The sequence below is a fragment of the Scylla paramamosain genome, chromosome 17 (genome assembly GCF_035594125.1).
Source record: "Scylla paramamosain isolate STU-SP2022 chromosome 17, ASM3559412v1, whole genome shotgun sequence".
NCBI classification, from domain to species: domain Eukaryota; kingdom Metazoa; phylum Arthropoda; class Malacostraca; order Decapoda; family Portunidae; genus Scylla; species Scylla paramamosain.
The window spans coordinates 21,198,440-21,221,508 of record NC_087167.1 but is presented as its reverse complement, the minus strand read 5'-3'; the positions used below and the strand labels follow the sequence as shown (position 1 = coordinate 21,221,508).

Genomic DNA, 23,069 nt, shown 5'->3' with positions numbered 1-23,069 from the left:
AGGGCAAGAAACTCAAACAATAAATGTTTTGAATTAAGTTTATTAAATAAAGAAGCAGTGAGTGGACTGACTTACTAAAAGCCTCCATCATTGACATCACCACATCTGTCCTACTTTGATGTCAGGCATGCTTTACTCTCCCAAGGTGACTCATTCTTCTGGAATGACAGCAGTTCACAATCATCAAATTTGGTAAAGTCTTCAAGATTACTTTATAAGGCTTAGAGGAGGAAAGAGATAATGTCACTATTTCTTTCATATTCATGATGGGTCCTGCACCACTCTCCAGCATTTAGCAAGATCTTTCTTATTTAGAGATGATGATCGAGAAAGATGCATGAAATGTGAGGAAAGTCATTTAAGGTTTCTTCTCATAGTTCCTGCCCTTGCACAGATGTCTCTGGTCAATGTGTCTTGCTCCCCCTCACTGTCTTCTGTGTATGATAATGTAATTAATTTCTTGTTTTTTCTCTTCCTTCTTCACATGTTTGCCAGGACTTGTAAACTCTCAGGTTAAATGTTAAACTTGGGGTTAACATCATTGAAATTAATGTTTTGAAGATGAGAAGATGTTGCACATCAAAGCATGCATCAATGTATTCAGTGTTTTCTTCAGGTTTTTCTTGTAATGTTGGTAAAGTGCTTGCAAACAAGCCTACAAATAAATGATATGTGACTTTTGAGATGTCTCTCAATTCTTGTCAGGATTGTCTTCTTCACATGTTTGCCAGGACTTGTAAACTCTCAGGTTAAATGTTAAACTTGGGGTCAACATCTTTGAAATTAATGTTTTGAAGATGAGAAGATGTTGCACATCAAAGCATGCATCAATGTATTCAGTGTTTTCTTCAAAGATTTTTCTTGTAATGTTGGTAAAGTGCTTGCAAACAAGCCTACAAATAAATGATATGTGACTTTTGATATGTCTCTTAATTCTTGTCAGGATTATTTCTTACCAGGAGATGATCTTGTTCATGTACTATATCTGAAAATTTATTCTCTTCTCAGGGTCTATCCTCTTTTGTATATTATTGAGAAGAAAGCTTGGGAGGGCATAACAATGTCCTTTTCCTTCTTAGTGACATCAGTGTTGTATCAACTATTCCAATTTTTTTCATCGAGTAATCTACAATTTTCTTCGAAGCCATTGCTAATAAGTACTTAGTTGATCATTCAATTTCCTTGTGTATCTGTTTCTAAGTGCTGCAGTTGTGAATGCTCTCTGAATGAAGGCATCAATGGTAGAGATCTTGTAAGTCTGTAGGCACTCATTTCTACTATTGAGGCAAGGTCTGAGATTTATAGGCTTGATATATATTTCTATATTGAAATATTCTCATTCGTGCCATCTAAAAAACACAAGGAGATGATTCATTTTTGCTGTTTTGTATTGTAAAGGTGAGACCACAGATTTCTTACAAATAATCTGACTAGCTCAACATCAACACTGCATTTTGTCTTTATAAATATATCAGTATATCAGCAAATTATGTCTAGATCATCATCCTTGCAGAATACCTAAACAGCCCATGAAGAAGTTTGCTAGCAATACTGCAAAGGGAAAGCCCATGGCTAACCTACCAATTTGGAATATTTGTTCCCTTGGGTAAGGAGAAAGGGGCTTCCTTGTTTTTACATTTATTCCTTTCACCTTTCCCTACAGAATAGATTTTTATGCTTTATTGTCTGACAACTTTGCAAAAGGACATGGTCACAACAAGGCCCTCAGTTATGCCTGCATTAAAAAAAAATATACTGAAAAACAATTTTCTGTAGCATATCAATAGGCTTATCTCAAGACAAAACAATCTTAATAAAGTGAATAGTTAATCAAGTTAAACTTGATTAACTAAAAATATGTGATGTTTAAAACTGCATATTTGTTATTTGCTATTAAAAAATAAATAAATAAATAAAATTTAATAAAATGGATAAAGCAAGGTCAAAATTCACTGAACATTAGAAGTGCAAGATTATTTCCACACCATCAATAAAACTAATCAATCCATACTTCAAAATTACATTATAGTTATATTTTTGCACTGGAAATAATATACTGTAGCTGCATATTGAAGATACAAGATACTGAATCCATGTATTCTAAATGTTTTCTACCTTGAAACATGTACATTTCACTGTCAGATATCACTTATCAAAAAAAAAAATAAAAATAAAAAAATAAAATGTATGCACCTAATTATGCAGCACTCATGCTTTTATCCCAATAATTCACATCCTGAAGGTTGTTTAATGTATTTAGTTTCAAATATATATATATATATATATATATATATATATATATATATATATATATATATATATATATATATATATATATATATATATATATATATATATATATATATATATATATATATATATATATATATATATATATATATATATATATATATATATATATATATATACGAGTATATATATATAAACACTATGATTCTCACCATGTAATTCAGATTCAAGCTGGCTTACTAAAAAATTTAAATAATAATGAAAAGCTACTTACCTATTCCCATGTACATGGGAGGCACAGAAGGCAAAGGAGTAGTGAATTAGGGTTGGGTCAATCATCTGGCCCTTCTCAGCACGATCTAGGAGATCCTCCAGATAACACAAGTGTCGGTAGCATCCCCTCACACCATATCGAGCCTTGTATTCATCTAACACAAAAATCTGGCCAGGACTGAACCATCCCTATAAAAAGTAAAGACCATCACATGTAGAATATATAAAATAATTTACAAAAATAAATTTTCAGAATATTATGACATTTTCTTGCATGCCTTTTATGAATTAATATGTCAGAATATCAGTTAATGTTGTTGGCTTCCAAAAGACATCTAGACTCAGGCTCCATCACTCACCAAATTAGCTGTTTAACTACATTGTCCCTTAACATCTAAGTGGTTTAAGCAATATAAAAGACACCTGAAGATGTCAAAAATCCATGTATATGTGCTGTCCACTTTAGATACACACACACACACACACACACACACACACACATGAACTTATTTGCAGATGATGCTAAGCTGATGAGAAGGGTAGAAAATGTAAATGACTGATTTAAATAAGATAAAAAGATGAAGTAAATCTTGGCAAATGGAATTCAATTTAAGTAAATGTAAAGTAATGGAGTTTGGTAAGAGTAAGAAAAGAATACAATATCATTATGAGATAGATGGTGAGAAGTTAAAGAACTCAAGAGGAAGTGGATTTGAGAGTAACAGTTACTGAAAATTTGACTACAGACAGACACATTGATAAAATTACTGGAGAGATGATGAATTTGTTAAAAAGAGTGAGTAAAAATGGCATTCTCACATTTGGATGAATGAATGATAAAAAGTTGTCCATTTCCATGATAAGACCAAGATTGGAATATGTGGCAGTGGTGTGGTCTCCTCATACAAAGAGGAATATTGTAAAATTAGAAAGAGTACAAAGAGTAGTCACTAAGATGGTTCTGGAGTTGAGCAATTCAACCTATGAAGAGAGATTAAAAATGATGTAAATTCCTACCCTTGAAAATAGGAGAGAGAGAGAGAGAGAGAGAGAGAGAGAGAGAGAGAGAGAGAGAGAGAGAGAGAGAGAGAGAGAGAGAGAGAGAGAGAGAGAGAGAGAGAGAGAGAGAGAGAGAGAGAGAGAGAGAGAGAGAGAGAGGAGATTTAATAAACATCTATAGACTGATAAATGGTATGGAAAATGTGGACCAATTTTTTTTTATAAATTTAGACACACAGAGTACAAGGAGACACAGTAAGAAGCTGTAGAAAGTTAACTGTAGAAGAGACATCAAAAAGTATAGTTTTCCTCAGAAATGTAAACAAATGGCATGAACTCAGTAAGACATTGTCAATGCTGTAACTGTCCATGCTTTTAAGACCAAACTGGATAGATATAGAGATGGGATACCATGAGATTACTACCCTCATGTAAACCACAACTAGGTAAATACAACTAGGTAAATACACACACACGTGTGCAACAAAAGGGAAACAAGAGGACATGGAAGAAAATTAAAAGCAACCACTAAGAAAAGAGACAAAGAAGTCTAGCTTCCCTCATATTAGCACAGAATGGACTGGATGAGGAAGTGCTCTATGCAAGGATTATTCATGATTTAAAAAAAACAATTAAATAATAGATGATATGGAAACAAGACAGTACAAACATAGCTCCCTTCCAGTGTATCATAACTAGTTAAACACACACACACACATAAGATAATTTTGAGCAAGAATATAAGGGGTGCAACAGTTTGTACCAAGTTATAAAGTTAAAACTGGGAAGCACGAATATTACAATACCAGGTGTGTGGAAGCAAAAAAAGAAACAGGACAAGACATGGAGGAATATGATCAGAAAACTGAACAGAAATACTAGGGAAGAATACAGAAAGCTAAGGAATGAATATGGTATAATAAAGAGAAAGAAATTTTTGAAAGTGACATAGTAAGAACATGCAAGGAAAAGCCCAAACTCTTCTACAGATACTTAAGTGGAAAAATGAAACTGGGATGACATAAACAAGTAAAGAAGAGAAGAAGAGTTTATGAAACTACTGAGGAGATGAGTGAACTAATGAATGAGTTTTCAATCTGTGTTAACAAAGGAGACTGATTTTGTGGCACTGAAAGTGGTATCACAGAATGAGGGAATACAGGAGATACAAGTAAAGAGACAAGATATCAAAAAACTGCTGGAAGAGCTGGATATTAAAAAAATTATGGGACCTAATCAATAAAATGGATGGATATTAAAAGAATGCAGAGAACAAATGAAGGAACCCATATGGGATATAGTTACCAGCTCGTTGAAAGAAGGAAAAAGTACCAAGGGAATGGAAAAGAGCTAACATAGTCCCAGTATACAAAGGGAGAAATAAAATGAAACCATTAAATCACAGACAAGTGTCATGAACAAGCATTGTAAGCAAGCTTTGTAAAATAGTAATTAAGGACAGATGGATACAATATTTAGAAGATGAAAAGATAATTACAGAAAAGCAATTTGGACTCAGGAAAGGAAGATCCTGTGTCACAAATCTACTGAGCTTCTATATGAGTAATAGATGGAGTGCTAGAGAGGGACGAATTGGTTGATTTGGTATACCTGGATCTCAAAAAAAGCATTTGTTAAAGTTCCCCACAAAAGTCTTATGTGGAAGTTAGAGAATGAAGGAGGACTAAATGGAGAAACATTGAGATGGATCGAGGATTATTTACAAGGGAGAGAAATGAGAACAGTAATCAAAGACACTAATTCAAGTTGGTGCAAAGTGACAAGTGGGGTACCACAAGAATCTGTGTTAGCACCTGTTGTTTCAAATATATGTAAATGATATGACAAAGGATCTAAATAGCTATATAAACCTTTTCACTGATGATGCAAAAATAATGAAAATAATAAAGGATGAAAATGACTGCAAGGAGTTACAAAGACAAGATACATGCATGGAGCTAAAGATGGAAACTAGAATTTAATGCCAGAAAATGCCATGTGTTGGAAATAGGAAAAAGTAAAAAAGACCTTCACAGAATTAAAAATTGTGAGAAATAATAATGAAAAGTAATGAAGAAAAAGATTAGGGAGTAATGATCCAGGACACACTATCACCTGAAAGGCACATAAACAGAATACTTGGCTCTACATACAGCTTGTTAACAAACATTAGGGTGGCATTTAAATATTTAGATAAAGAAATGAAGAAAATTATAATGAGCATAATATGACCTAAATAGGAATATACAGCAGTAGTTTAGGTTCCACATAGAAGCTGGAAAGAATACAGAGGATAGCGACAAAGATGGTACCAGAAGGACTTAAGCTATAAAGAAAGACTTGAAGAGATGGGATTACCAACACTAAAGGAGAGAAGAGAAAGAGAGACCTGATAACGATGTACAAATTAGTAAACAATATAGAAAGAATAGAGAGAAATTAATTGGTACTACAGATGGAGGAGGGAGAGCGATGGATGAGAGGGCATGGGAAGAAAATAAAGAAGAGTGGATGTTTAAGCAACATCAAGAAATACAGCTTCCTGTACTGAACTATTGAAATCTTGAATGATTAGAAGGAAGAGGAGGTAGTTGTGGCAGTGTACACACATTTAAAGAGAAACTGGATAAATATGGTTATAGAGACAGGATAAAATGAGCTTTAGTTCATGTCCTGTACAATACAACTAGGTAAATACACACACACACACACACACACTAAAAGTAATAAAATAGCTATGTTGATTGTATAGAGTTGCAAAGAGGTATTGACAAGATTTATCAGTGGAGCAAAAAGTGGGAAATTGGAATTAAATGCTAAGAAATGCCACATGATGGAAATAGGAAAGAGTAAAAAGAAGATCTGCATGGAACTATAAAATGGGGGAAGTAATAATGAAGAGCAAGGAAGAAAAAGACTAGGAGTGGTTATTCAAGATACCCTGATCCCAGAACGGCATATAAGTGAGATATTTGGCTCAATGCACAGGATGTTAACAAACATTAGAGTGGCATTTCATTACATGGAAAAGACTATGATGAAAAAATTTTAGCCACTATGCTATGTCCCAGGCTGGAATGTGCAGCAGTGGTGTGGTCTCCACATAGGAAGAAAAATATAAAGAAATTGGACAGAATTCAGTGGGCAGCTACAAGGATGGTACCAGAGCTGAAAGACCTAACATATGAAAAGAGGTTGAAGGAAATGGGACTGTCAACTTTGCAAGTTATAAGAGAAAGAGGATATCTAATAACATTATATGAAACAGTTAGCCACATTGAGAAGATAGACAAGCAGGACCTGATGTTGCTGGAAGGTGATGAAGCTGGAAGAATGAGAGGGCACTCAAAGATCAGGAAGGGTCAGTGTTTGAGGGACATCAAGAAGCACAATTTTCCACATAGAACTGTGGATACCTGGAATGGCCTAAATAAAGAGATTGTTACAGTAGCAAATGTGCATAAATTTAAGGAAATGATGGATAAATATAGATATGGAGACAGGACACTATGAACCCTGCTCAAACCCTGTATTATACAACTAGGTAACTAGGTAAACACACACACACACACACACACACACACACACAATATATATATATATATATATATATATATATATATATATATATATATATATATATATATATATATATATATATATATATATATATATATATATATGACTTAGAAGGTGGCGACCATCATTAGTACTTCAAGAAAAGTGGAAAAAACTGTATTTGTTCTCTGATGCATGCTGTTGATTTATTCTAATTAGAAAACCCTTATATCATTGCACTTACAACAGTCAAAATTGATTCAACAGGAATAACAGACTTACAGAACCTATGACTGGAATATGATGAAATGGCCAAAACACTGTAATTAATAACTTACTAAAGAACAATATGGATCAACAAGACGATATTCTACTGTTTGCCCTTGTAGAATTCTAAAAAGGTTGTGGTGATCAAATCTGATGGGATCTGCACCAATATATTCATCCATTCCATGTTTCTTGGCCTTGTCAGCATCTAGAAAATAAAAGAAGAAATTATTAAAATCATCAGCTTATGTGAATGGACCACAAAAGAAAGGTTTCTCTGAATGGTTTGGTGGATCAGCTATGCCAAACTAAGTAGTCAACCTGGCTTGTGGTATTTTGATGGAATTGCCAGGCTGGAAGATCATAACTCCTTGGCTTCTATGATGCACCTGCACTTATAGACAATAGTTGAACAGAACTGTAATGTGAATTTAGACAATTCTGAATTGTCTCCAACTAACTATAAATTTGGACCTGGAATCTCTCTGTTGTCAGCCAAGATCATTAAACACATTACAGGAAACTGAGTAATAAAAGAGAGAGAGAGAGAGAGAGAGAGAGAGAGAGAGAGAGAGAGAGAGAGAGAGAGAGAGAGAGAGAGAGAGAGAGAGAGAGGAGATGGGAAACAATTAATCAAAATTAAATGGTACTTGTTTTTTGATGATTAAAAAATAAAAATTACCTCCTTGAATTTTTGATAAAGTAGAATTTTTCCCCTGAGGCATAACAGGAGGGGTGGGCTTGTGGGCCTGTCCTGTGGCCCGGTATAGTGCCGTCACCCACTGATGAGACTCATTTTCATCTTCTGTTGCATAAAGTATTGATTCTCCTTCTCTTACAGCATTGAAGAAAAATCTACCACCTTCTAGATCTGCAACATGTAATATCATTGCATGTCACATTCCTGCTGATGATCAAAGATTCCATTTCCATACAATGTGTAAGTGAACACATGGATGAGTAATTAGCATGTGTGTGTGTGTGTGTGTGTGTGTGTCTGTGTGTGTGTCTATATATATATATATATATATATATATATATATATATATATATATATATATATATATATATATATATATATATATATATATATATATATATATATAAAGTGAAATGTCAGTTTCTGAACATAATTAATTTCTAAATGCCATTTGAATTTCATAATGTTTGAAAACCAAAACTAAAGGAATCAATGTAAAATAGATTAATCCGTTCTCAGACATCTGTCCAATGTGTCTTAGTGGGTAATGACCGATGCTCCCACTGCTCAGATCCATAACATCTCCAGCTTAGAAATTTTCTTTTATCCAGAAAGGATGTATTAAATGAACTTAGTGACACAGAGCTCATGAAAAGATATTGTTTAGACCATGCAGGCATTCTCTTTGTCGCTGATCACGTGAGGGAAGCCTTAAAGAGCGACACTGAGAGCAGCAACCCAATCACTGCTAATATGAAGGTGATCATAACACTTAGACATCTTGCTGCTTGGAAAAAGCTAATGGAAAAATGTAGTTGTGCAGTAATGATGGCGTTGTGGGTCAAAGAAAAAGCTACAAGAGGTTGGGGACTACTCCTGAGCGCTGAACCTTGTTTGCTTACATTGAGGTTCTTCAACGGGATCACATTTAGCTTATTTCAAAGGTTAAAATACTGTCTTACCCTCTGTGTCTCTCCTCCAAATATATATAAAAACAAAGGAAATATTTATAGAAACTATAAATTAGTAATAAATGGCAGGTTTTGCTATGTCTTGTAGTCTTTGAAAGCAAGTGATTGTTCAAAAACTGAATTATAGTACAGCAATTGAAGCAATTGCGAGTTACAAATATTGTTTGAAAACCGAATTGTTTGAAAAGGGAGATATTCGGTAACCAAACCACTGTAAATATATATATATATATATATATATATATATATATATATATATATATATATATATATATATATATATATATATATATATATATATATATATATATATATATATATATATATATATATATATATATATATATAATTTCTTAATTCTTTTTATATGTAGGAGGGACACTGGCCAAGGGCAACAAAAATCCAATAAAAAAGAAAAACCCACTGAGATGCCAGTCCCAGGAAAGGGTCCAAAGCAGTAGTCAGAAACTGAAGGATAAGTGTCTTGAAACCTCCCTCTTGAAGGAATTCAAGTCATAGGAAGGTGGAAATACAGAACCAGGCAGGGAATTCCAGAGTTTACCAGAGAAAGGGATGAATGATTGAGAATACTGGTTAACTCTTGCATTAGAGAGGTGGATAGAATGGGGGTGAGAGGAAGAAGAAAGTCTTGTGCAGCAAGGCCACAGGAGGAGGGGAAGCATGCAGTTAACAAGATCAGAAAAGCAGTTAGCATGAAAATAGCAGTAGAAGATAGCAAGAGATGCAACATTGTTGTGATGAGAAAGACGCTGAAGACAGTCAGTTTGAGAAGAGAAGTTGATGAGACGAAAAGCTTTAGATTCCACCTTGTCTAAAAGAGCAGTATGAGTAGAACATCCCAAGACATGAGAAGCATATTCCATACATGGACAGAGTTAGTAGTTTGTGGGGTGGGGGGTGAGAAAAACTGGTGGAGACATCTCAGAATACCTAATTCAATAGCAGCTGTTTCAGCTAGAGATGATATGTGAAGTTTCCAGTTTAGATTATAAGAAAAGGACAGACTGAGGATGTTCAGTGTAGAAGAGGGAGACAGTTGAATGTCACTGAAGAAGAGGGATAGTTGTCTGGAAAGTTGTGCTGAGGTAATAGATGGAGGAATTGAGTTTTTGAGGCATTGAACAATACCAAGTTTGCTCTGCTCCAATCAGAAATTTTATAGAGATCAGAAGTCAGGCGTTCTGTGGCTTCTATGCATGAACTGCTTACTTCCTGAAGCGTTGGATATCTATGAAAAGACGTGGAAAAGTCCAGGGTGGTATCATCAGCATAGGAGCAGCAGGACAACAAGTTTGGTTTAGAATATCATTGATGAATAATTGGAAGAGTGTGGGTGACAGAACAGAACTCTGAGGAACACCACTGTTAAAAGATTTAGAAGAACAGCGACCATCTACCATACCAGCAATAGAATGGTCAGAAAAGGAAACCTGAGACAAAGTTACAGAGAGAAGGATAGAAGCTGTAGGAGGATAGTTTGATGTGTCTAAGGCAATGGCAAAACTTTCACCAAAATCTCTAAAAGAGGATGACCAAGACTCAGTAAGAAAAGCCAGATCACCAGTAGAGCAGCCTTGACAGAACCCATACTGGCAATCAGATTGAAGGTTGTGAAGTGATGGATGTTTAAGAATCTTCCTGTTGAGGATAGATTAAAAAACTTTCCATAGGCAGGAAATTAAAGCAATAGGACAGTAGTTTGGGGGATTAGAGCAGTTACCCTTTTTAGGAACAGGTTGAATGTAGGCAAACTTCCAACAAGAAGGAAAGGTAGATGTTCAAAGAATATGACTAGGCAAGGTGCAAGCATGGAGGCACAGTTTTGGAGAAAAATAGGAGGGATCCCATCAGGTCCATAAGCCATCTGAGGGTTTAGGCCAGTGAGGGCATGGAAAACATCATTGAGCAGAATTTTAATAGATAGCATGAAATAGTCAGAGGGTGGAGGAGGGGGAGGAACAAACCCTGAATCATCCAAGGTTGAGTTTTTAGCAAAGGTGTGAGTGAATAGATCAGCTTTAGAGATAGATGTGACAGCAGTGGTGCCATCTGTTTGAAATAAAGGAGGGAAAGAGGAAGAAGCAAAGTTATTGGAGATGTTTTTGGTTAGGTGCCAGAAGTCACAAGGGGTCGTTAGATCTTGAAAGATTTTGACATTTTCTATCAATGAAAGAGTTTTTCGCTAGCTAGAGGAGACTTGGCATGGTTCCAGGCAGAGTTTTAAAGTGCATGAGATTCTGGTGTTGGAAGGCTCAAGTACCTTTTGTGGGCCACCTCTCTATTATGTATAGCACAAGAACAGGCTGTGTTAAACCAAAGTCTGGAAGGTTTAGGTTGAGAAAAAGACTGAGAAATGTACGCCTCCATGCCAGACACTATCACCTCTGTTATGCGCTCAGCACACAGAGACAGATCTCTGACATGGAAGCAGTAGTCATTCCATGGAAAATCAGCAAAATACCTCCTCTGGTCCCTCCAGCTAGCAGAGGCAAAATGCCAGAGGCAACTCTACTTAGGGGGATCCTGAGGAGGAATTGGAGCGATAAGACAAGTTACAGATATGAGATTGTGATCGGAGGAGCCCAACAGAGAAGAGAGGGTAACAGCATAAACAGAAGGATTAGAGGTTAGGAAAAGGTCAAGAATGTTGGGCATATCATCCACATAAATGTCTTAATCTTTTAAGTTCATAAAAACATGTCAGAATTTAGAGCATGAAATGCACTGACAGAAACAGAAAAGATATACTTGTATATCATTGTATTTTAGGTTGATTGCATGCAATTATATCCTACAACATATGAAAAGACAATTAGCAATATATAATCTACATTTATATATATGGAGATATGTATATTGCATTAAGTGTGAAGATTAATAGCATGTATGTGATCATATTTCTTTATTCCAGAAGTAAATGCAGTCATTGAAAAAGAAAGCCAGGCTTCTCCATTGAAAACACATGGTAATGTGATCTGGCTTCATTTTGTGTTTCTTGCACTTACAGTGATGAGATTATTTTCCAGTGAGATTGAACATTTATATAATGGAGTGTGAGCCTGCTAGGTGGGTAGCTGCCTCCCCACACTCTCTCAGGGCCACGCAATTGCTTGGTAACATTCCTAGTTAAAAGCTTTACCAACTTGGTAACAGGCATTACCGACACCACAATCAGATTTCAGATTCATTATTTTCATGGTTTTGATAATCCCGAACCTGGTAACAATCATAAAATACAAAGACTGCTGATTCGGTAATGTTGGTAAGCCGGGGTGACATCATTAGAAAAAACTAGTCAGTTCTTGACAAAAGACCTTACCATGCCAGCACTAAAAAAAAAAATAAAAAAAAAGGGAGAAAGGCGTGGAAATACATCAGTGATGCCTTCAACATGGCATATCCATTATTATGGTTACATTTTGTGATTTAAATCCTTCCCTTTGAATAACTATCTGACATTCTTCAAACTGCTTCTACCAACCAGGCACATAATAAATCATCTATTTCTCGTTCCCTCATTGCTGTACACATACACTGTTAAATTTAAATATTTTGGGTTTATTGGAAATCATTCAAGCCTACTAATTCTGAAACAGTAACTATATATATTTATTTCTGGGCAAATTATGATTTTTTAATCATAATATCCACAATGAAGGGATAAACAGCGAAATCTATGAACTGAATTAATCTAAACCTAGCCTAACAAACCTAACCCTCTGATGAAAACAGTAATATTATTTCATTATTATCCAATATTTCTTTTAGAAGACAAATTCCATATACCCTATATGTATGTAAGGATTATTACTGGAGTTTGACCTAGTATGGGTAAGAAATGAAATAATGGTGACAGGTAGTGAAGTTTTCATCAACTGGTGAAGTGAGTTCATGCTACCATCCAAATTTTTCTTAAATTCTATCATATCACTATTATTTATCATTAGTAGTATATAATTTAGGAAATAATACAACTACAAAAGGATAAGACTTTGTGCTATTTGCAAAAAATAAATGCACTGCCAAGCTCCATTGGGGAGAGCCAGCAGCTACCAAGTCAGCATTACCAAAGGTTCCAATTTCTGGTACGGATCAAAGTAAACAAAACATTAAAAAACAAGTATGAAATTGGATTTGTTGTTGGTGGTAGAGATCAGTCATTGGTAAAGATCACAACAAAAGGAAGCAACTGTGAAATTGCCCCTCAGACAGCAACTAGGATGACACTTTCTTTGGGTTGTGTCCACTAGTGTCTAGGATTTGGGATATTTTGTGTCTGTCTGACTCATTTTTGGTGCAGTGATGTACTGATCAAAGAAATTTGTTGATGTTCTGGCTGTCCAAAATCCAGTGTCACAACTCTGTTGCCAGCAGCTCATGGCCTCCTTGCTAATGTTGTTCCCCTTGCAAAAACACGTTCTGGTCTGCCATGCAAGACTACCAAACCAACAGACAATCTTCTGCAGAGAAAAGTGACAGCTGCAGAACTAAAGGAATGCCACCCAGGTTTGCTGAAAGATGCATCTGCTTGCTGCATACAGCATTACCTCCAGAAAGACCTGCACCTCCCAGCCTGCAGTGAAGCAAGCAAATAATTTCTGGTGGATTGCATGAAGAAGGAAAGACTTGCTTTTGCCAAGAACTATGCTTCCTGGATCACAGAAGATTGATGTGGTCTAATAAGTCCACAATTCAGAGCATCCACAGTTGTGCAATGGGTATCAGATGCCACTCCTCTATTGACCTTGCCTACACAATCAACACAATTAAAACACACTGAATTTGAGGGCGTGTGGATGCTTCAGCAGTCCAGCCAAATGATGTGGTCTGTACTTCTCTCCCAAGAATGTGACAATGAATAAAGCCCAGTATATCTTTGTTCTGGAAGACCATATTCTGCATCTATTCTACATGCCAAGATCACCTTGATTTGAATAGATTTTGGTCAGTATTCAATTGTCCCATCACTACAATTCATAGCAATATCATTCATTGCTTAATTTACACAAGTGGTGGCAGTACTCACAGCATATTCTCTTAATGACAACATCCATTTATATCCACACAGTAATATTGTCTCAGCTATATATATAATCCTTGTATCACAACAGCTTACACCACATCTTTCATTATACTTAAGGAAAAGAAAAGAACACTGTGATTGATATAACCTCAACTAGCATCCCTTTCACACATGTATTTCCTTACCTTATCCTTTCACCCTCAGTTTTGCATGACACTGAATACTTTCTTTACAAACTATTTATTCTTCATTCTTTCAATGTGGCCAAGCCATCCCAAGTATTTACTTACACCCACTCCACTGTTCCACACCTCATTCCATATATGTAGGTTCCCATACTCCATCTTTCATATACTTCTTCAATACTCTTACTCTTCTAACTTGTCAGTCCATATGCTCCTCTTTGATAGCTCACTTCTAAAACATACAGTGTTCGTGCGCTATTTGCAGGAGCTGTTCCAAAACTTCCCACGAATAGTGAAAATCCACAAATATGGGAAACCACCCCTATAAAGCTCAGAAATACCTATGGTTATAGTTTAAATCATAAAATATACATATCACATTTATTAAGCACATTTAAAATTCATTTTAACACAATAAGTAACAATTATTATATGTATTCTACATAATTTTCAGTTAAAAAAATTTATTACACATTAAAATGAAAGGGGACTAAACTGATATGTACAGTAAACCCTCAATATAACAAATCTCTGTTTACCAAATTTCAGGTATAACAACCCCTTTAAGCCTGCTCCCTGCTTCCTCCTGCCCCCCCCCCTCTCTCTCTCTCTCTCTCTCTCTCTCTCTCTCTCTCTCTCTCTCTCTCTCTCTCTCTCTCTCTCTCTCTCTCTCTCTCTCTCTCTCTCTCTCTCTCCACACACACACACACACACACACACACACACACACACACACACACACACACACACATATATATATATATATATATATATATATATATATATATATATATATATATATATATATATATATATATATATATATATGTTACAGTCAATACCTGAATCCAGACAATTTGTAAAGTGACTTATTTTTTCAGGCAATTTGTGAACTGCCTGGTTAGGTTAGGTTAGGTTAGGTTAGGTTAGGTTAGGTTAGGTTAGGTTAGGTTAGGTTAGGTTAGGTTAGGTTAGGTTAGGTTAGGTTAGGCAGTTCACAAATTGCCTGAAAAAATAAGTCACTTTACAAATTGTCTGGATTCAGGTATTGACTGTAACATATATATATATTGAATTTTCACCTTTAGCGACCCACCTCCCCCAACATGTTTGTTATATTGAGGGTTACTGTAATTTACAATAATTGAAAGAATAATCCAGGCTCTTTGGGCCAAAAGATTGACATCTGGCAACTCTGAAAACTCCCCATTAGTTAAATTAGATTAGGAAAAAAATCTCCAAATATGGGAAACCACAAATACTGAACTGCAAATATGTAGGGCATCACTGTGCTCTTGAATGCTGAGCTTTGTTCCATATCTAAGCCTCTGATTCATACATGAATATTAATAGAATAATACTTTTCCTTAAACTTCTTGATCTCAAGGGGTATTTTTCTTTCATAATCCTTCCAATTAACGTTCTCTACTTCCAATGGCATATTTCCCCATTTCATATCCTTAGCACTGCTCTTTTATAATTCCTTCATTCTGTCTCCTAGAACTATTTCACAACCTACTACTGCTGGTACACTCATCCTATAAGTTAGGTGTTGAAGCTAGGGAGTTTCACACACAGGCACACCCTGGGGACTGAACCCAGGACCTTCTGCTTGCTGGGTGGCTATGCTATCCACTGGATCATGGTACACTCTGGTAACAACTCACACACAGGCCACATCACATGCACTGACTGGGAGATTGTGTGCCCTGCAGATCCTCCTCACTGGAGCTATTAAGTCTCACCAGAAAAGCAAAGACTGCCTGGGGATCAAACATGGGATATTCTACCTGCTGGGCACCTATGCTACCTGTTACACGTACAGTATCTTCTGGTGACAACTAACACAATATGTATACTAATATCATACATCTATGTCTTTTTTCTCTCAAGAACCATTTCATTTCCTTTCTGATATTCACCTTCAGTTTCCATTTCACACAAATACATAATATAAAATTCATCTACCATTCTCTGAGGTTACCTTACACTCTATGCAGACAACAATGTCATCTGCTAACAAACACATTATCACAATCCTATTCTAAATGGTTCAAGATTTCTACCACTTTATCTTTTATTTCCCTCATTCATAGAACTATAAATAAGTATACTAAACAAACATGAAACATCACCCAATACCTATCCCACTTCCACTCTCATTAAACCCTCCCTCCACTCACATATGTGTTTACCTAACTATGAAATGCCTTCATTCCCTCCAACAACAACAACAGCAGTGTCTCTTGAAATGCAGGTAAAAGCACTGGCAACAAGTAATCTAGGACATCATTTAGTCCAGAGAAAATTATGTAAGTGAAAATAGAAAAGTTAAAGAGGAAGTGATGAGATAACTTTTTTTTTGTCTTCTTTAGAAATGTTACACAAGTTGGATTCCCAACATCAGAGTAATAATTCATACTGGGCAAACAGGAACTTCAAAGTTAGCATCTGAAAGATGAGATTTTTTTTTTTTTTTGTTGGGGGGGACGAGATAAGTAAATAAATAAACACATAACAAAATATACAGTATCTTCTTATGATCTCAAGTACAGGTGATCCTATAGATGTGTAATGCTCAACTATTTTTTTGTATCTAATCTTTTTAGATCTTTAAAAATCAATAGCTCAAAACCCACTTAATTGTTTGTGGCAAGATGGTATATTACATCCTACTTATACCATTACTAATACATACTTCATAGAGCAATATGCATCCCCTACTTATTTAATGTTGCACAGGCACATGTTTTTTCATCTAAATGTTTTCAATAGTGATAGGTATCTAGTATCTTACATTAAAAATTGAAGGAGGAGGCAGTATACACCTGCTGAAATGGTAATTACTCCAAGGAAGGTCTCATAAGCACTGGCATAGGTGGGTGCTGTGGATGCTTCTGATTCAGCTGTGTCCTCCTTGAATGTTTCTCTTTGTGTCTCACAAAACAAAGGGAAGCAATCACACCCTGACCTCTAAATACAATTCTCTTCCTTCACACAACACTATACATGCACTCAAAGCCTGTTAATCTTTCATTCAAAATTTTAAAAAATAAAAATAATTCAAATAATACAATCAGCCTCAGATTCCCTTTCTGGAAAGGGGGATTAATGTCTTTCTGGGGATTAATGTCCCCAGGTCAGACTGCTCTTCTAGTACCAAGTCAAAGTGTCTTGACAATGCCTCAATTTTTTCTACACTTCATCATTTACAGCATTAGATCTAATTTTCAATCTGTGAAACAACCTCTCTTCATCTTCTTTTCTTAACTGAAACACATGTCTGAGGAAATTCTGTTTCCTTATAGTTTCTTTACCTTCACTTTCAATCCAAAGCTGGATGTTGCATCTATGTGCTATGGACTGGAATTTCATCAACACTGTACTATGAGTCAGGTATGCTACATGAATTCATACTCTATTACCTGGCTTTCCAATCCAGTTTTGGAAGAACATGGAAATAAAAACTATTGCTCGAACTGCATTGAAGTTCCATGGCAGAACATATGGAATCTTTTCCTTATTTACTTCCATTTTTTTCTAGAGTTATTGGTATATTTATAATTCAGCTATTACTAATAATAATTAAGCAATCTGACTGAATGCATGAAAAGGATAAAATTTTGAAGAGGGGGCTATAAAGAATGAAAAAAACAAAGAGATGCTGCTCTATTATCATGCTCTGTCTACTGTAATGGCATGCATGGAAATACAGTAGCATTTGATTTTAGCACTTACCCATTCCAACCATAAGCTGAGCTGAAAAATATTAAGATTTAAGAATACAATAAAAAAATTAACAAATTTAAAATACTGACAAAATTAATTGTTGCTCATGTAATAGTGATAAAGTAATGCCTTATCATGACTAATTTAAAAAATAAACATAATTTAATTAAAATAATCAAATTTTCATGGTAATATAATTTATATTTCTGAAAAGCCATGCAGCTGAAACACATTCTATAAATATAAACAATCCCAGTTTAATATATCTACAAATAAAACAAATAATAATTCTCATTATGAAATTGTATTCATAATTCAACAAATTAGGCTAAGCTGAGTATGTTTCCTTGTAACTTTAAAGGTCACATATATGTAAAAGTTTTACATATTTTCTGACACTTCTATGATCGATCTCCTGACTACTTCTGATTTTACTGATAGATTAATATGAACAAGTAAATTATGCACAAAAGCATAAAAAGGAGAGCATTGAGAAGACAAGAAAAGTAATGTGAGCAAGCAGAAACCATCATTAAAAAATAATAATAATAATAAATAAGTAATAATAATAGTAATAAATAAATAAATATAATGTGAGAGGTGAAGAAATGGTCAAAATTTTCAGCATGAGATGGCAAGAGAGTCTGCAGATACATGACTTGACACAGTATCATATCACAAATAACAATTAATGTGTGAGGACCGGAAGGAAGGAGGAGCAAGCATGCGACAATGGTTAATATATATATATATATATATATATATATATATATATATATATATATATATAGAGAGAGAGAGAGAGAGAGAGAGAGAGAGAGAGAGAGAGAGAGAGAGAGAGAGAGAGAGAGAGAGAGAGAGAGAGAGAGAGAGAGAGAGAGAGAGAGAGAGAGAGATATCACTTGTTATTTGGAGCTGTGAAAGAAAAGGGAGTACATTATGGCCACATGGCCACACCACCACACTCAAACTGCAGACACCACAAAATTTCACATAACAAAACTGGAATAACCCTACTATGATGAAGCCAAACTCCAGACAGACAACACAACAAATAGCAGAGTCATGCACTCACTCAAAGCTGGACTATAACAACTTCTGGATTCCACTCAAAATATTCTAATTGTAAGAGATCAACTTTTGGCACTAAACCCTACCCCTAAAGACCTGCCACAGTATTACACACACACTCTCACACACACACACACACACACACACACAAAAAAAAAAAAAAAAAAAAAAAAAACTACATATGGCAAACTGGCTTTAGCTGGAACTTCAACCTCTAGTGGGGCATACCAGAAGAGTGGTGATATGTCTGTCTTGGTCAGGAGTATGGAGCAGAAAGGAACAATGTATGGTTCATATCACATGAACTGAGCCTGGTTCTGAGATTTCCAATGCCCTCTGTACTAAATCAGCTGACTGTATGCAATTTGAATGAGGGAAAAAAATGTTCATTCCAAATTTTTACTTGTCATGCCCATTACAAGAAATCTTCCTGTCTTCAGTTTATTGATGAGCTTTACCCTCACAAATCTCTTTTTGGATGGATTGGTTCCATCCATCAAACTGAATTAGCTTGAATATGTATTTTTATTAGAGATCACCATTACAATGTACAACTGAAGCTTGTTGTAAAGCCTGCCTTATTCTTTTTGCATCAACTTTCTCCATATGTGTCACATCATGGATGAAATTAAATAAAAGACTTTTTGTGAATGAGAGAGGAGAAGTATTACTGAGGTCAGCCTGGTTGCCATTTCTGTAAAAGGGCTGTTTGAATTAAAATGTGCACTAACATTGAGGATCCCAACAATCAGATGATAATCAATATGCCATCTCTGGAACTGTAAAATGATTGTCTTTTCCAGTTTAACCTCCATACTCCACACCATCAGTATGAATGGGAATTTTCCTCCATTGTACCATACTAAAACTTTATCATTCACAACAGAATGTTTTGTTTTGGAAGTGTCTGCTTTGGGTTGGTCTTGCCATTTGTAGCATGCAGATGCTGCTTCATGAACTAATGCCTGGAAGTCCAGATTGCTGCCACTACTTAATAATGTTATCAGTTGAGATCACATCCAAAAATTATGATCAGATGATTCTGCTTAATGCATCTGCACCATGCACTTAATTTTCTGTCAAATTATAGCAGTGGTGATTAATGAACATAGAAAGAGTTTGCTTTTACATATTCATAAATGAAGGTGTGTCTTATAGGTTTATACATTTTATATATCATAAAAGCAGCAATTAGTCATATAGTATAAGTCATGTAAAAGACTACCTTCCTCTCAAGACAAGTTAAAAGAAAAATGTCTCTCAGCACCAAGAGGTGTGAAAGGAACATATTCCAAAGGATTTTCTTTCATACAAGAATTTTGGCTATGATTCAATTAAGTGCAGCACTAATGAAACAACATGCATTGCAATGAGCAAAAAATAAATGCTAGAATTTTTAGCAACAAAAATTACTTATTGGAAAAAAAATATTTGTGTTGTTTGATGCTTAACTAATGTCTTAATAAATTTCAATAAATAATACTATTTATCTTCTTGATGATGTTTATATCTAGAGATCAAAGAATTTTGCAGCCAATATATATGAATATCATCCAACAGAATGTAACATTACCTGACACTGCCTCAATGTAGTCCACTGTATACCCATCCAGCTGCATCATCTCGGTGGGTTCGCTTTTCTTCTCTCTGTAGCTACACATGGCAAATGTGTACTGGGACACTTGTACTAAACAAAAATACCGTTTCTTCCACTTTTCCAGCAACTCTTCCCTAGAGCATACAGATGGCTGTCGAGTGAGATTTTAATAAAATTTAACCTTGTGTATAGAAAAAATGGATGAATTTCATGACACTCATTATGCAGCTTGCAATACAAGTATTTAATAATATATCAATAAAAATACATACAAGATTCAATAGCCATACAATAATGATGATAATGTAAACACTTACCCACAATGTTTTAAGTTTTGTGGTTTATCCATTCTGACAGCAATCTTAATTCTAAGATTATTTTCAGGTGTATTTTTTGGAACTTGCATCTTGTACCATTCAGGTACCTGCAATGATAATGACATCCTTATATTTATGTTCATACTTTTTAATGTAAATAAAATGCCACTATGTTACAATGTTTTGTGCCTATACTTTTATACAGTTCCTGATATCATACATCAAAATCTAACTAAAATTATCTTGAGAACTATAGGGAACTATTCTTCTCAGTTTTAAAGGTTACTGAGTGTAAGACAAGAAAGACAGCTGTGGAATTTGAAAAAGAAGCTGAATAATTGTTGGTATTTCTAGGTGGTAAAATTTGATCTTTATTACAAACTGTTATATAAGTTCTTGTATGCAGCCTTTGAATGTCGATTATTGTGTCATGAATAATTCCAGCCTCTAATTTATCCATTATATTTCTGTTGGCATGGTGTCTGTGCCTTTTATCACATTCTGATGGTCTTTCAAAGAATTTCATGATTAGAAATTACACTTCTGAAGTGGATCAGCAATAACAATTGTCTGAGAAACAGGAGAACAGATTGAAAGCAGATGCAAGTGTCAAAACACCTGAACCTGTTTTTATCACATGTACATACATTTACCTGATGTTAAGTTGGAACCAGTAACCTGTTCAAAAAACCTACTTTCACTGTGTTCATCTATTGCACTGGAATCAGATAATGATAAAACATGTTTCATGGTCAGAGTGGTGGATGGCAACAGTGCCAGCCTGGTTGCAAATCAGTGAAATTTGAAAATGATATGACAAAATTATTTTTGTAATCTCAGTTAACAGGAAGCTTCAAAGACTCTTATGGTATTATGTACTGTAGTGTCCTTTGTTAAATCATAAATGATCATGTAGATGGTGCCAAACTGAGATTTCTTAACTACATTGTTAAATAGTACTGACTACAATAGCATTAGACACATATTTAGGTGTCAGCTTAACTTACAATCTTGATTTTAATTTGTGGAGACAAACAGGACTTCTCAAAGGATGTGATTAGAATCTATCCATCATTAAGAACTAATTAAAATGAGATATATGTTTAAGTTGGGTTTCAAGCAAAGAATCCATAAAGGAATGGCCCCAGTCATGTGGTGTAGATCACACTGTATGCCCTAAAACATTCATGCATACTGTTACAATCCAGCGATTTTTTTTTTTTCTTTTTCTTTTTGAAGATACCAATGATTGGAGAATTATTTTGATTTCAGATAATCAGAGTGTTACCAAAATATGTTAATCATATAAATTATTTGGATCAGGACATTAATGCAATGGGTGCAATATGTAGCACCCGAGCTTTTAGTTAAGGAAACTAGAAAAGTACAAACAAACACTGATCTATGAACATACAATTTATAAGTTTTCAAAGCTATGAATAAAATTATTTTATCCTTTGTCCTAATGTACAATTGCAAAGTTCATATTTATGAATGAAAATTTCAAAATATTTATCTAAAAGCAATGAAATGTGGATTCAAAGAAAAAATATCAAATTTTAGTAATGTTTTTAAAGAACATAACTCACTTGTATGAAGGCCAAATAAAGTTATGGCTAAGTATGAGTATTTATAAAGAGAAATTTTCAATAAAATTTCTTAACTGACCTTGGATGACATGGCTGTGGGATGTAGAACCTTGCCTAGTTCCTTATCATCTAGGGAAAGCATAGATGCTGATTCTGTATACAGCTTTACTTTGACACCAGGTAGTGGATGTGTTGTTGTGAAATCCGCTTGTGTGTCCCACCTGCAAAAAGACAGAACATTAATGACTAATCTTTGCTTAAATAATTCTTTGTTATCAAATAATCAAACGTGAATGCTAAACTATGTAATGAAAATCTAGATGAGGTGCATTGATTGGAGAATGGGGTATACCACTAGAAGAATAAGAATAGGGATAGAGCAGCAACCATATGTGCTAAAAGAGGGAAGTTCACATTATTAAAGAGTTGGATCCAAACAAAAGATGATCCACAGATATACCTGGATAAGAGAGTAGACATGGGACAAAGATGATAGATTATGGAGATTTCATCAGAACA

General features: G+C 34.9%; 1 protein-coding gene across 1 annotated transcript in view; it reads right to left on the bottom strand.

The window, feature by feature from the left end:
* Positions 1-23,030, bottom strand: part of LOC135108629 (calcium-dependent secretion activator-like) — a 46,232-nt gene extending 23,202 nt beyond the window's left edge. Inside the window, exons 1-8 of the mRNA XM_064019787.1 lie at positions 23,011-23,030; positions 22,630-22,771; positions 20,962-21,068; positions 20,621-20,778; positions 17,986-18,006; positions 8,030-8,218; positions 7,419-7,555; positions 2,525-2,712 (exon numbers count right to left, since the gene is read on the bottom strand). Of these exons, the coding sequence (XP_063875857.1) occupies positions 2,525-2,712; positions 7,419-7,555; positions 8,030-8,218; positions 17,986-18,006; positions 20,621-20,778; positions 20,962-21,068; positions 22,630-22,771; positions 23,011-23,030 (962 nt within the window). The remainder of the gene's footprint in view (positions 1-2,524; positions 2,713-7,418; positions 7,556-8,029; positions 8,219-17,985; positions 18,007-20,620; positions 20,779-20,961; positions 21,069-22,629; positions 22,772-23,010) is intronic.
* Positions 23,031-23,069: the final 39 nt, after the last annotated feature.